This window comes from Cervus elaphus, chromosome 3 (genome assembly GCF_910594005.1).
Source record: "Cervus elaphus chromosome 3, mCerEla1.1, whole genome shotgun sequence".
Taxonomy (NCBI): Eukaryota; Metazoa; Chordata; class Mammalia; order Artiodactyla; family Cervidae; genus Cervus; species Cervus elaphus.
Genome location: NC_057817.1, coordinates 10,358,804 through 10,374,467, shown reverse-complemented (window position 1 = coordinate 10,374,467; position 15,664 = coordinate 10,358,804). Strand labels below are relative to the sequence as shown.

General features: G+C 35.6%; 1 protein-coding gene across 1 annotated transcript in view; it reads left to right on the top strand.

The window, feature by feature from the left end:
- PAWR (pro-apoptotic WT1 regulator) overlaps positions 1–15,417 on the top strand; it is a 116,868-nt gene extending 101,451 nt beyond the window's left edge. The window contains exons 4-6 of the mRNA XM_043880242.1: positions 5,748–5,895; positions 8,268–8,372; positions 10,556–15,417. Of these exons, the coding sequence (XP_043736177.1) occupies positions 5,748–5,895; positions 8,268–8,372; positions 10,556–10,642 (340 nt within the window). The 3' untranslated portion in view covers positions 10,643–15,417. The remainder of the gene's footprint in view (positions 1–5,747; positions 5,896–8,267; positions 8,373–10,555) is intronic.
- Positions 15,418–15,664: the final 247 nt, after the last annotated feature.

The window sequence follows — 15,664 nt, the reverse complement described above, 5'->3', positions numbered from 1 at the left end:
ATAGGGAGGTGCTAAAACCACAGTGGGGTTATTTGCAGCGATGTACTGGCTGCTAAAACAATAAAACCACCAAATTTAAGTGGCATTTATATGCACGGCGTTATATTCACAACCACAAATGGCTTATTTGAAAGAAAGACTGACACTGATAACAACCTGACAGAAGCAGATCATCAGGATTTCGTTAGTGTTTTGTGAGTTTCTTTTCCAGTCTGACTTCAGGTTGCTGACATTAAAAAACTAGGTATAACAAGTGAGAGATGTTTGCCGAAAGGTACTGGATGAGTCTGTAGCAAAGTAGATAGTTAATGTAATGCTTCCCAGCTACGCCCATAATTTGTTATATTTAGGGACAGTTTAGGGATACAGTTGTTACAATATGATCAGTACCTTGATTTTGCTGACATAACAGTAATGTGAAGAAAGAAGTTACTTTTTACCTCCTTTGCTGACAAACACAGCTTGCTGTGAAGTATATAAAACTTTGAAGGGTCAAAGATGAGGTTTGCAGGAGTATGTTCTGATTATATAGAGACAGTGACAAGGAAGAAGTGCTGCAAACTTGTGCCAGAGTGTAAATCAGTGTCTGCTTCTTTCATTGACAAGAGTCTTGTTAGGTCAGCTGAACTAAACAGTGTGCTTTAGATCAACGAAATTAACAGTCACTATAAGTGTGAATTACTTAAATGCTAATACATTAAATTTGAGGTTTAAAGAAAATTAAAAGATATTAACTGTTACCTTATGCTGACATATACAGTAATTTTTAGAGGGAAACATTCTGACAAAAATGTTTGACTTTTGGGATGAACACTTCATGTTTTTACAAGCGAAAAACAGGTTTTATAAATCAACTCTACTTCAATCTTCATTCTAATCCCCAAAAAAGGTAATGCCAAAGAATGTTCAAACTACTGCACAATTGTACTCATTTCTTATGCTAGCAAAGTAATGCTCAAAATTTTCCAAGCTGGGCTTCAACAGTATGTGAACCAAGAACTTCCAGGTGATCAAGCTGGATTTAGAAAAGGCAGAGGAACCAGAGATCAAATTGCCAACATCCATTGGATCATAGAAAAAGCAAGAGAATTCCAGAAAAACATCTACTTCTGCTTCATTGACTATGCTAAAGCCTTTGACTGTGTGGATCACAACAAACTGTGGAAAATTCTTTAAAGAGCTGGGAATACCAGGCCATCTTACCTGCCTCCTGAGAAACATATATGCAGGTCAAGAAGCAACAGATATAACCAGACATGGAACAATGGACTGGTTCCAAATTGGGAAAGGAGTACGTCAAGGCTGTATATTGTCACCCTGCTTATTTAAATTATATGCAGAGTACATCATGCAAAATGCTGGGCTGGATGAAGCACAAGCTGGAATGAAGATAGATAGGAGAAATATCAATAACCTCAGAAACGCAGGTGACGCCATCCTTATGACAGAAAGTGAAGAGGAACTAAAGAGCTTCTTGATGAAGGTGAAAGAGGAGAGTGAAAAAGGTGGCCTAAAACTCAACTTTCAAAAACAAAGATCATGGCATCAGGTCCTATCAGTTCATGGCAAATAGATGGGGAAGCAATGGAAACAGTGACAGACTTTTATTTTCTTGGGCTCCAAAATTACTGCAGATGGTGACTGCAGCCATGAAATTAAAAGACACTTGCAAAAAACCTCGAATCGCCAAAGTAATCTTGAGAAAGAAGAATGGAACTGGAGGAATCAACCTGCCTGACTTCAGACTCTACTACAAAGCCACAGTCATCAAGACAGGATGGTACTGGCACAAAGACAGAAATATAGATCAATGGAACAGAATAGAAAGCCCAGAGATAAATCCACGAACCTATGGACACCTTATCTTTGACAAAGGAGGCAAGGATATACAATGGAAAAAAGACAACCTCTTCAAAAAGTGGTGCTGGGAAAACCGGTCAACCACTTGTAAAAGAATGAAACTAGAACACTTTCTGACACCATACACAAAAATAAGCTCAAAATGGATTAAAGATCTAAATGTAAGATCAGAAACTATAAAACTCCTAGAGGAGAACATAGGCAAAACACTCTCCAACATAAATCACAGCAGGATCCTCTATGACCCACCTCCCAGGATATTGGAAATAAAAGCAAAACTAAACAAATGGGACCTAATGAAACTTAAAAGCTTTTGCACTACAAAGGAAACTATAAGTAAGGTGAAAAGACAGCCCTCAGATTGGGAGAAAATAATAGCAAATGAAGAAACAGACAAAGGATTAATCTCAAAAATATACAAGCAACTCCTGCAGCTCAATTCCAGAAAAATAAATGACCCAATCAAAAAATGGGCCAAAGAACTAAACAGACATTTCTCCAAAGAAGACATACAGATGGCTAACAAACACATGAAAATGTGCTCAACATCACTCATTATCAGAGAAATGCAAATCAAAACCACAATGAGGTACTATTACACGCCAGTCAGGATGGCAGCTATCCAAAAGTCTACAAGCAATAAATGCTGGAGAGGGTGTGGAGAAAAGGGAACCCTCTTACACTCTTGGTGGGAATGCACATTAGTACAGCCGCTATGGAGAACAGTGTGGAGATTCCTTAAAAAACTGGAAATAGAACTGCCATATGACCCAGCAATCCCACTTCTGGGCATACACACTGAGGAAACCAGATCTGAAAGAGACACGTGCACCCCAATGTTCATCGCAGCACTGTTTATAATAGCCAGGACATGGAAGCAACCTAGATGCCCATCAGCAGATGAATGGATAAGGAAGCTATGGTACATATACACCATGGAATATTACTCAGCCGTTAAAAAGAATTCATTTGAATCAGTCCTAATGAGATGGATGAAACTGGAGCCCATTATACAGAGTGAAGTAAGCCAGAAAGATGAAGAACATTACAGCATACTAACACATATATATGGAATATAGAAAGATGGTAACGATAACCCTATATACAAAGCAGAAAAAGAGACACAGAAATACAGAACAGACTTTTGGACTCTGTGGGAGAAGGTGAGGGTGGGATGTTTCAAAAGAACAGCATGTATACTATCTATGGTGAAACAGATCACCAGCCCAGGTGGGATGCATGAGACAAGTGCTCGGGCCTGGTGCACTGGGAAGACCCAGAGGAATCGGGTGGAGAGGGAGGTGGGAGGTGGGATCGGGATGGGGAATACGTGTAAATCTATGGCTGATTCATATCAATGTATGACAAAACCCACTGAAATGTTGTGAAGTAATTAGCCTCCAACTAATAAAAAAAAAAAATTAATTAATTAATTAATTTAAAAAAAAAAGACACTTGCTCCTTGGAAGAAAAGCTATGACAAATTTAGACAGCATATTAAAAAGCAGAGACATCACTTTGCCAACAAAAGTCTGTCTAGTCAAAGCTATGGTTTTTCCAGTAGTCATGTATGGATGGGAGAGTTGACCCATAAAGAAGGTTGAGCACCGAAGAATTGATGTTTTTGCACTATGATGCTGGAGAAGACTCTTTGAGAGTCCCTTGGACTGCAAGGAGATCAAACCAGACAATCCTAAAGTAAATCAACCCTGAATATTCATTGGAAAGACTGATGCTGAAGCTGAAGCTCCAGTACTTTGGCCACCTGATGTGAAGAGCTGACTCATTAGAAATACCCTGATGCTGGGAAAGATTGAGGGCAGGAGGAGAAGGAGATGACAGAGGACGAGATGGTTAGATGGCATCGAGTCAGTGATGCCTCGATGGACATGAGTTTGAGCAAACTCTGGGAGTTGGAGAAGGACGGGGAAGTCTGGTGTGCTGCAGTCCATGGGATCGCAAAGAGTTGGACACAACTGACCAACTGAACAACTAGAAATATTTCAATTAAAAAAGAAACTAGTTTGATCCCCAGCCTTTTAAATATGTGTATGAGACTTATTTGTCTGATAGCATCATTCTTTTTTTTTAAAAAATGATCTTAATTAGCCTTTTGTGCAAGAAAGAAATGTCATATATTTTCAGTGTTACATAAAGACAAAAAAAAAGAAAGTTAGAAATTGGAGGGGAAATATTTTTCAAATTGTTATGGTTTGTTCTACAATACATCAGTAAGTAAGTGATGATTTTAGTATTGCACATTTGCAAAATGTTATAATCCATTACCTTACAAATTTGAATAAGATACACTTTGAATTTTATTTTCCATCAAAAGAAAACCCATGCATAGGGTGTTAATGGATCAAAATTCTATTATCTTTCATCAGAAATTGTTTCAGATTTAGCTGTAATTTTGATGGATAAATGATTGGAACTGGCTACCAGTAAAGGATTGAGGACAAACTTTGAAAAGTGTCATTTTCTGCATATTGGGTAAAAGTTAAAAATGAGTATCCTGAGCTTGCTAAAATTGCTTTAAAGTCTCTTCTCTTCTGGTCAATATACATCTGTGAAACTAATTTTTCTATTGTGAATGCTATTAAATCATAGAGGTAGTTTAGATATACTTTACCCCTTGTGATCAGCATTGTCATCAGTCCCTCCTAGAGTAGGTTGATTAGCAAGAATGATTCTAGTCTCCAAGAGTGCGCCCAGGAAGCTCTGCCTCCTGGTGTTGTCACCTTGTGCAGCCCTTCCCCACAGCCCGCACAGGGCTGATGTGATCGTGTCACTTCTGGGGTTAGGTCGCGAGAGGCTGCGGTGCTGTCCTGGCTTTGTGTCATTCTGTCCCTGGGAGCTCTGTCTGTGGTGAACAGTCTGGTAGAGGAGCCCGCATGCTGTGTAGCTGAGGCTTTTGACCAGTAGCCGGTTTGAAACTGAGGCATTTTGCCATCAGTCCTGTGAATGAGCTTACAGCCAAATTCTCCTCCAGTCCAGGCAAGCCTTCAGATGACTGTAGTCCTGACCAATAAGAGAATCTGAATTATAAACACACAGCTAATCTGCTTCCAGATTCCTGACCAACAGAAACTGTCAAATAATTGTGTTGTTTTAAGCCACTAAATTTTGGCATAATTTTTTATGCAGTAATAGATAACTAATGCAAAAAAATAAGAAGCAAGCTTATTTGTTAAAGACTTATATGCTATTAGTTCAGTGTGAATTGGTATTTAATATGAAGAATTGCTATTTCACTGATAACTTTTGGTTAAATAATTAAGAATTACAAAATGACAAAAGTTGCCAGTTGACAGCTGTTTTTTGACAATAATTGCCTATATGCATGCTTCCAATGATGATGACTCATTTTCATGTAATTCTTTTTCTTGTTTAGCCTGTTACTAAAATATAACTTTACGGGTCTGAATCTAATGCAACATTTAGGCTTACGTTTTGTGTGATGTTTTTCACTTTTATCTTTCCAGTTCATTTCTACTTGATCTTACTAAAATATTGGCCCATGATGTAATGGAATTTAAAAATAAAGGGAGACAAAAAGTAGTTCTTCACTACTTTGTACATTTCTACTAGTGTCTTCGTTAGGTCCCCTGTCATAGTTCTCAGAGTACCTTACACTTAACCTTATTTTGATGGTTGTCTTGCTTTATGGTCATTGGTTATGTTCTTGTTACACTGAAAGTTCTATGAAAGTCAGAGTCCATGTCTGTGTTTCCTGTCACACCCCCAGTACTCAAAACAATGTCTGGTACTTAGCAGCTTCTCAGTAGATATTAGTCAAAAGAATTACTTTTTTTGTATTTTTGTTATATTGAAAAACTGAATATGAGGTATCTTTTAAAAAATGTGTATCTTTTTAATTTCCATAGCACAACCACCGCCTCTGAAGAAGATGTCTCAAGTAGATTTCCCCGAACAGATAGAAGTGGATTCAGCAGGTATAACAGGGATGCAAATGCTTCAGGTAATTTGGTCTCAAGTAGCACATTGGAAAAGAAAATTGAAGATCTTGAAAAGGTATGAATTACAAATTATTTAAGACCTATAAAATTAATAAACCATTAGGATTCCTTTTTCACTTTCATAGCAGCTGAGAGAGAAAAATTGAAATCTGTAAAGAAGAGGCAGTACCAGAAAAGGGAAGAAAATGAGGGGCATAATGGGAGATACTGTTAGTGTTAATTGTACTTCGACGTGTAGTCAGACAGCAGCTTTGAGTCACTCTTAATTAGATATTTCCTAGATGCATAGTGGCTGAGCAGTTTCTGATTTCTTAGTACTGTTCTATTCAGTTCTGTTGATGTTAAAACTTTTAGAAATGGAGCCAGTTCTTGAATTGCTTAGTATTTAATGGCTCCTCTCATTCTGCCAAGGGTTATCTTTAATATTATATGTTGAAAACAGTCTTTGCCTTTGAAATGGTTAGAAGTCTATTCTAGCAGTGTGTACTACTGTGTGTTTATTATTATATAAACTATACAGTTTGTAGACTTTCCTCTACGTTCTGAGTTAGAGCCTAGAGCTGCTGTGATGCTTGCAACAATTTTAAGAGTAAACCTGTTTAAGAGTATCTTTGTGGCTCAGACAGTGAAGAATTGGCCTGCAATGAAAGAACCGTGGGTTTCATCCCTGGGTCAGGAATGTCCACCCTGGAGAAGGGAATGGCTACCCACTCCAGTGTTCTTGACTGGAGAATCCCATGGACAGAGGAGCCTGACGGGCCACAGTCCATGGAGTCGTCAAGAGTCGGACACGACTGAGCGACTAACACTTGAGAACATGTCAAATAAATATTGCCATTAATTTATTAACCATGGGTTCTCAAGTTTGTTCTGTAGACATTCAATCCCTAAAATTAATAATGGTGCTGAATTACTTTCTGATTGTTGAAAGCATATCTTGTTGAATTGAAATAATTCCTTATAAGATAAAAGTTGTTTTAAGTAGAGATTGAATTTTATTCTTTTTTATAACATTATGATTATTTTTAGTTCACGTTTGAACTTTAACACTGGTTTCTGTGAGTTTAAGTTGAGCTTAAAAAAATAAATAAATTGAACAGCTTTAAGGGATATATAGTATAATAGTCTTCAAGTCTGTGCACGCTCAGTCGCTCAGCTGTGTCTGACTCTTTGTAACTCTTTGAACTCTGGCCTGCCAGGCTCCTCCATCCTTGGGTTTGTCAGGCAAGAACGCTGCAGTGGGTTGCCATGTACTCCTCCAGGGGATCTTCCTGACCCAGGGATTGAACCTGTGTCTCCTGCACTGCAGGCAGATTCTTTACCTCTGAGACATCTGGGAAGCCTTAATAGTTTTCAAGGGGGTTCATCAAAAAAGGCTTTTAAAATTCACAAAAGTTTGGACTGAGTTGTTGGCAGAAGCTGATCAATGAGACTGTCTGACTGCTTTCCTCTGAGGTCATTAGAGAGAAGCCAAATTCTGGCTGAGACCTTTCCAGTTCAGCTTCACTTTTGCTTCTAAGATGGCTGACCTAGCTTAAAGCCCTGGATTCTAAATAAGATTTCTTTGAAAAAGGTGTTGCATTGTTTCTTTTTGTTTGTTTGTTTTGGCCTCACTGCATGGCTTGGTGGATCTTAATTTCCCCAATCAGGGATCAGACCCACAGCCCCTGCAGTTGGAACCTTAAAGTCTTAACTACTGGATGACTGGGGAAGTCGCTGCATTGTTTAAGTGGAGAAAAAGTTTAAAAGCTAATAATCATTTTCAGCTCCTTCATTTTACCCATTTGTCAATTAACTGGCAGAGCCAAAAGTAAAATGGAGGATCATTATTTTTCTGTTTTCCACAGAGCAATCTCCTTTTTTTAAACTTTGTATTTTGAACAAAAATTTTGAATTTCCTTCAGCAGGGTATTAGTCATTTAATATTAAGAGATTTTATTACTAATGGTGGTGATCAACTAAAGAGCTATAGTCATTGTGCTCAGTTGCTCAGCCATGTCTGACTATTTGCAACCCCATGGACTGTAGCCCACCAGGTTCGTCCGTCCTTGAGATTCTCCAGGCAAGAAGACTGGAGTGGGTTGCCATGCCCTCATCCAGGGGGTCTTCCCAACCCAGGTCTCCTCATTGTAGGCAGATTCTTTACCATCTGAGCCACCAAGGAAGCCCATTTGAGTATTGGTATTTGTTAAAAACTTGGGTAAACATTGATTTAATCGGAAATATATTTTACAACTCCTGTATTCCTCTCATTCCCTGGTTCTTTCTGTGGGATGGGTTCCTCCTTCCCTCCCCAGGTGACTTAAGAAAGTCACTGGAAATCTTCATATATCTAAGATACTTTACCAGATTTAGTGGATGTATACTATTTAAGATTAGAAACAACTTGTTACTTCTCAATTAATACTTTGTAATTTTATGTACCAGGAGGTGGTAAGAGAGAGGCAAGAAAACTTAAGACTTGTGAGATTAATGCAAGATAAAGAGGAAATAATCGGAAAACTCAAAGAAGAAATTGATTTGTTAAATAGAGTGAGTATTCACATATTTCATTTTAATGGTTTTGTTTTTTCCTGTCAATTGGATGAAAATACATAAATATGAAGTAATTTTATTTAATAATTGAACGGAATAGTTCATTCCTTGTTAATGCCTTAGTAATTTGTGGTAGTCAGGACTGTCATTTCATTCCACAAACTGATTTCCTCTGGCCAATTGTCAGTTGTATTTATGTTATTCTTCTGGGGATGAACCAGGGAATGGATTTATTTTGTGTTTTGTTAGAGTCTGGAGGTAAGAGGCAGCCTGGTCAGCGCCACACATAGCGCATACAACAGTACTGGCACAGAGCTGCCTCAAAGAAGAACTGAAGTTGCTCTTTCTTGCCATAAGAAACTCCGTGTGTCTCTGTTTTTGTATTGGTATTTTGACCACTTTTGCCCCCTCCAATTATACATATTCATCCCCAGTTTTAGGTTTAACCTTACTCCAAGTTATCTATTACTACCAGTCATAACACTTTTTCTCTTTCAGCCCTAGTATTTACTTCCTGCTTAGAAGTAGGTATTAATGCTAGGCCATACTTAGGTAATGGTTATGAGAAGCGATTTCATAGTTTTCCTTTTTTGAAGGCTTTACATAAGATGGAGGAAAGAAATATGTTTTAGGGGAAAAAGGAACACATTCTTAATCCAGTCTTAACTCTAATTCTAGAAGCAGAGAAACTAGAAAGCTGCATTATATGCAGACTCATTCTAATACAGCTCCGGGGCATTAATAGTAAGGTGTGCAGGAGGACGCTGAAACTCGGGGTTTAACTTGCTCAAGGTCGTGTGTAGGAATTGCATAGTTATATGCTGAGCCAGTAATTGACCTTCTAGTATTCAGTAGTCTTAATTTTAAGTAAGGTCTTTCATTCTTGTTGACTGCCTTTCATCTTGGTTCAGAACATGGGCATTCCTCTATTGGCTATAGAATGTGATTTAATAAAATCTGCAAATATGTTTGATGTCTGTGATGTATTGGCACTGTCTTAGGCACTGTGTTTATTAAAAAAGCATAAAACACCTATCTTTACAGAGTTTATAACCTAATAATGATATATGAATATTATTTTATCATTTAATGATAAATCTTAGATAGGTCTCAGTTGTAGTACTTTTAGGAATCTCATATCTTTATTAGTGTTTTTTTTGTCCCAACAGATTACTTTCCTAATATCATTTATTTAGTTTGTGAGTAAATACACATTGTGTGTTTGTACTTTTAGAACTTAATTCAAAGACAGTATACTAAATGTATCAGAATGCTGCTGTCTAATAGTATACTTAGAATTCAAATTTATTTCTCCCAAGTTTAGTATTTTGAACTGCAAGGGTAAATCTATAAATGTCTGCTTTTCCAGCCATCAGTAAATAGTCTGCCTTGATTGTGTTTCTTCATACTGAAAATTACAGTGGATTGTCTTTGTATTTATCGAGTGATTGTATTTATGGCACTAGGATTAACATAGGCAACATAGACCTGGAATCTGATAACTTTAAAGCTGGAGGGTAATTACATAGTGGCTTTTGCATTTTTGTAAACTTGAAAACCTTTCTCTTAAACAAATTATCATAGAGAAACCCTAACGTAAATTGAACCAGGTCAACTTGGTAAGCCCCAGATCTCCTTTTCTATGCCTCAGTTACGTCACCTCCCCAGATTCTCACTCCCCAACATGAACACTTGTTAAGATCACCCAAGGTGATGGGAGTCTATATAGAACTTGTGCTTGAATCCTTCTTAATGCCTAATGTGACACACGTTTGCAGTCCGAGGCCCCAGACCTCTTACTGACTGAATATGTATTTAGCCCTCAGTTTGGGGAAGGAGGGATTTGTTTTAACTAAAAACTTGTCATTTATGATTAAAAATTGGAAGGTTCACAACAAACAGTTCTGCTTTCTGACTGCTCTTTAAAACCTGAAAGATCTGACAAGAGCTGGCCTGCATCATCATGATGCTAGTGAGGAGTCTAAGAGTGCATGCTGCCTTTACCTGGGGCGCATATTCCTTCCAAAATTGTTTTCAGAAATCGTCCATGTTTCCAAACTAATTGTTTATATGAATTATCTTTGAATGTGCATTTTGAAGTGTTTTTTTTTTAATCACCTTCAGAATATTTTTAAGCATTTAAAAAGCTTTTATGTTATTTTCCTTTTTGTTTCCTAAAGGACCTAGATGACATAGAAGATGAAAATGAACAACTAAAGCAGGAGAATAAAACTCTTTTGAAGGTTGTTGGGCAGCTAACAAGGTAGAAGATTCAAGGCTCAGTGTGGAAAAATATTTTAAAACTACTGAATGTTATGGTTAATGCTAGGACAATATTCCTATGCTGTAATGCATTAAACTAACTATGTATATTTATTTCTAGAAAACAGTGGGTGTTTCTTTTCAAAATATTTCTTTTTCATTATCATTTTCAAAAAGTATCAACCTTTTACTCCGTGAATAAGTAACATCTTTTAGTTACTAAACTGGTAGGTTAGGCCTCTTTTGGTTTTGTGTGATATTCAAATAATATATGGTTTAAAGTCACAACCATCTGAATATATTGCATGTATGATAGTATGTTTTCTCCCTCAAAGAATATACTTAATCTTTGTTTACATAAATTCAGATACTTTTGGGGGAATTACCTGCAAATGCCTTATTACTGATGTGTGCAACTTTTTATATGTTAATGATATTTCATAAAGGTCTTTGTCTACTGTCACTTTTTTTCTCAGCTTATTCTAAGCAATTTAGAAGAACATAGTCACACTTTTTATAACAGTCATCTTTAAAAAGGAAAGCTTAAAAAAGTCACTTAATATCATGTACTAGTTGGCTAAATATAAAATATGAGAATACTTGAATTGTGCTATATATAGTAAATTAAAATGTACTATTTTGTATTCAGATATTGAAAAAAATTTAAATCACTTTGACTTTGGAAAAACATACAGTTGTAATTTTAATGTATAATTTCTTATGTAGGTACTGCTCTTTTTATTATTATTCCAAGGTTTATAAGTGAACATGGAGTATTTTAAAAATTGTTTATTCATCAAGCCTAGAGAGTATGTATAATCTCAGTGACTGTATAAAAAAAACAATTCATATTTTTAACTACATGTATTAGAATCAAACAAAAATACTTATCCACATTTAAAACCTTTATATTTACAGTAACAAAGCAGTGCATAAACAGAAATAGTACTGAAATACTTTGCTTAATTTCTGACTTGGCAGATAACACTGTGACACAGCTGTTCTCATGTGAGAAAATTATTCCCCTACCTCAAATTTAAGGAATCTTCCTCTTTGGATTTTTAAAAACAATTATTTTGAAGAATTATGAAAATTTTCTCTTTCATTAAATAATAATAGTATTTAGACTTGTTTTATGTTACATTTTCATGTTGAGTAAAGAAATTTTCTCCTTTAAGATACATTAAGAATGGTCTGTCTGATGTTGAATCTCTAATAGTACACCAGTTAATGTATGTAAATAGCTTGAACATAGTAAAATCCATTTTGGGTACCTACCGGCTCTTCACTGGCTAAGTCACTTCATGATTCACTGTTAGAAAATAGGGAGGGAAATTGCAGAGTAAATGGTAAATATCAGATGTTGAATTCTGAAACTCTTTCAATAGCCTGGATTGCACCCTCTCACCTGCCACACTCTCCCACTTCAGAAGTTCAGTTTTGAGTAATCATCAGTCACCTGGGTTGCTTAAAAGGACTTCCTGGGTTACCACTTCTAGGTAGGTTTAGGTTGAGACCTTGGATAGAATAAGCTCAGCATGTGGTGATTCTGATCATAATTTCGATTTGGAAACAGCACCTCGTGCCTCTTTCCTCCCATATCTTCCGTTGGAATAACTGAAATTAACATAATTTTAGCTATCAGCATTATTTCACCCTTTAGTTTATTTAATCATTAACTTGGTCTCTGGGAAACTTCTCATATGTCCATATATATATATATTTTTACCAAAAAGTTCAGTGATAGATTACCAAACTTGATATAGTTGTAGAATTACTGCGTAAGGGCATCCTTTTTGGAGACTGTTCCCAGTGTGGGAGTAGTGGTTTGCTGCCCGCTTGTCAAAGTGGCATGCCAGGCTCAGTCACTGGCTTTGGCTGTCCTCATGTCCCCTTTCTTTACCCTTGAATGTATGGCAGAAATATCAGTATTGCCTTGTTCCCCATCTGTAGTTTGGATATTGTGAAAATGGTGTCAGTATCCAGCCTTAAAATATATTAGTGTACTCATTTTCCAAATAAGAGAAGTATTTTGAATTTTCTGTTTAATCCATTGGGAAGTAAAGAAATATCTCATTTCCCTCTTTAAATTTATACCAGGTATTAATGCTTTTAAAGACAAAACCGTTTTAACATTTTTCCTTTATTTCAGTTTATCAGGAACATTTCCAACAATGATCTTTTACATAGTGGTATGTAGCACAAATGCAGGACGGAGCCTGACAACTTTGGCAAAGCAGTTCATGTGCCGTCCTCCCCTCCATGCTTAAAATGTACACTTATGTCACATACAGGTTTTACACTGAATATTGAAAAGCAAAGTAGGATCTGCTACAGTTTTCCTTTAAATTTTATAAAAAGCATTGAGATTTTTAAAAGGTTACTTAAATGTACACTATCTTAAAATACTTGACTTGTCAATAAAGTGTTAGTATTTGTGAAATTATTAGTCCCATTCAGAAATATTTCTTATATTTCCTGAAAATTTGTGGCATAATAAAGCATATCCAGAGTTCATGTGTTTATGATATTATTTTCCAAACAATAAGTTTATTTTCTTTAGGATAAATATGATTTGCTTCCTTGATTTCTGGCATATATTAACTTGGGAATTAGTAAAGTAATCTGTTTCATCTTTCTAAAATTGTTACTGATTTTGTTGCACTACAGTTACCTTTAGAGAGGAAGAGGAAGGCTTTCTGGTGTGTATTTCTAAGGGAATTTACTAAATGTTGTAAATAGCTTGTCAAACCTGCTCAAGTAGTTTAGCTTCTCATACTTGCTCAAATAGTTTATAACATAGAAAATTAGGCATCAGTAGATACCTGAAGCAGTGTATCTTTTAAAATAACTTTGTAATTCCATTAGAAAGCAGTGTATTCCTAAAGGTGAAAATCCTACCTCAATTACACATGGCTTATATTTTCTGGATTAATCTGGATTTTTATAATTAGAAAGTAAGATGCAAATTTTTAAGTCCACTTATACTTTGTGGAAAACAATGGAAGTCAATGTAGTAGAATGTCCACATGTTCAACGCTGAAAGACACAGTAGGATGGACCTTGGGTTTGATGGTTAATTGGATGTCCTAGACAATATTGATATGTATAATGATGACTATGTATATGTACATCTTATATGTATAAGATGACTCTCTTTCATATTTTTGTAATTCTTTGATCTTGACTCAGTACCGAGTAAGTTCATGCAGTATTGGCACTTATTTAATAACTACTCATAATGTTGTTAATAACCTGTTATAAGATTCAGGCATATGTTTTCATCTTGCAGCACAAAAAAAGAGAAACACACCAGCTTTTCATTGAGGAGAATTTATTAAGTGAGGAGGAACTAGCATTTGGGAATTAGAACTTTAAGATAACATGCTAAAGTCAGTGGTAAATGTTATTATATCTAAACCATTCCTAATATGTAACAATAAACTTTCTTTTGCACTGGAACTGTGCTCTCATAAATAAAGGACTTCCCATTGATTAGGATTGTAACTAGTATTACTTATCTGAGAACTAGTGACACTTTTCTTTTGTTGTTTCAATGAACTGAAGACATAGTACTAGTTAGCAAATATTTTGCTAATCAAATCCATCAACAAAGGCACTTCCCCCCATGCTGTTGGTTTTCTCATTGATGTGTACAACTTGGTCATTTGATTCTCAGTGTAGGCTTGAATCATTGCCCAAGAAAACCTGAGCCCGTGTTGTTTTTTTAGTTTACTTAGCTAGAATCTCACAGCATATTAAGGTCATATCGCCACCCCCACCCCCAAATAATTATGTTTGAATATGTGAAAAAGGTATGGTTGGGGGGCATGTTAAATTTTCATACTTACTCTTTTAGCAAATATTTATTAGTCAATTGGGTATACAATCCTAGATATTACAGAAGTTTCCAAAAAATGGACTTGGACCAGCACTTATATCTAGCAGTGTATAATCTGTGATGGTATATAAGTAGCATAAGCTGGTCTAATCTGAATAGTTCATTCAAAAGTATTCCTTTTATATTAATTATCCAGCCATTGTATTTTAGTTCTGAATAATAGGTACTGTTTAATTTGCTGCAGCATTTACTGAATGGTGGAAAGACCTGAACATACTGGGGAAGTATCTTTCCATGTTTCTTTCAGATAATTATATATTATGTAAAGAACGTTTTAATGCATTTGGAGCAGTAATGAAGTAAAAAGAATTCAATGTATGTCAGATACACCCAACTGTTGATGCTATTCAGATGTGATTTTATGTTAGTTTTTTTGTATACATTATTGATTACTGATTTGTTTTTAGGTATTTAAGTCTAATAAACAGTTCAGATATTGGCAGTCACTTTGGTAATAATGGAATATTAGTGATGATCACTTGATGGACATTTATTACATGCTTGTTTTGTTTCCCCTGATAGATGTATATTACTTCTTTTTTTTCCTGGTGAACTTGTTTCTTGAAAGTTTTGACTATGCTATTCAGGGTGTTTAATGTTATGCTTTTCTTAAGTCTAAGATGTCTGCTGTTACTAGTAAAGACCATATGAAAGCTAAAATTTACTGTTTTGTTGAAAAAATCAGCTAATTCAGGTAATCCAATTATTTGTAGAGAAACATCTGATAATTTATTGATCACTTTAGTATTGTGTAGACAACTCTCATAATTCTCATTGCATAGGTTTTTACTGGGGTAGTCAACATGATAAAGATTCACTTCTAATATGCTTTGCATGTAAAATAACAAATATTCAATAAAAAAGTAAATTTTCATTTAATTTTTAACACTGGTTAATTTTTTCTTCCTTCCTCTACCATCAGTAAAACCCTGACCTTGAGTTTTATTTTCAAAGTTAAAGGACAGTGCTAATATTCTAATTAACTTTTGTGTCTCTTACTGAAACAATATGCAATACTTTAAAATCTTTAGAATATTATTGTAGAAGGAATTGTGTTTTAAAAAACAAAAATACAGTATTAATAAATCTGAATACATTTGTGGTGGGGCTTTTTGAAATAGGAAGT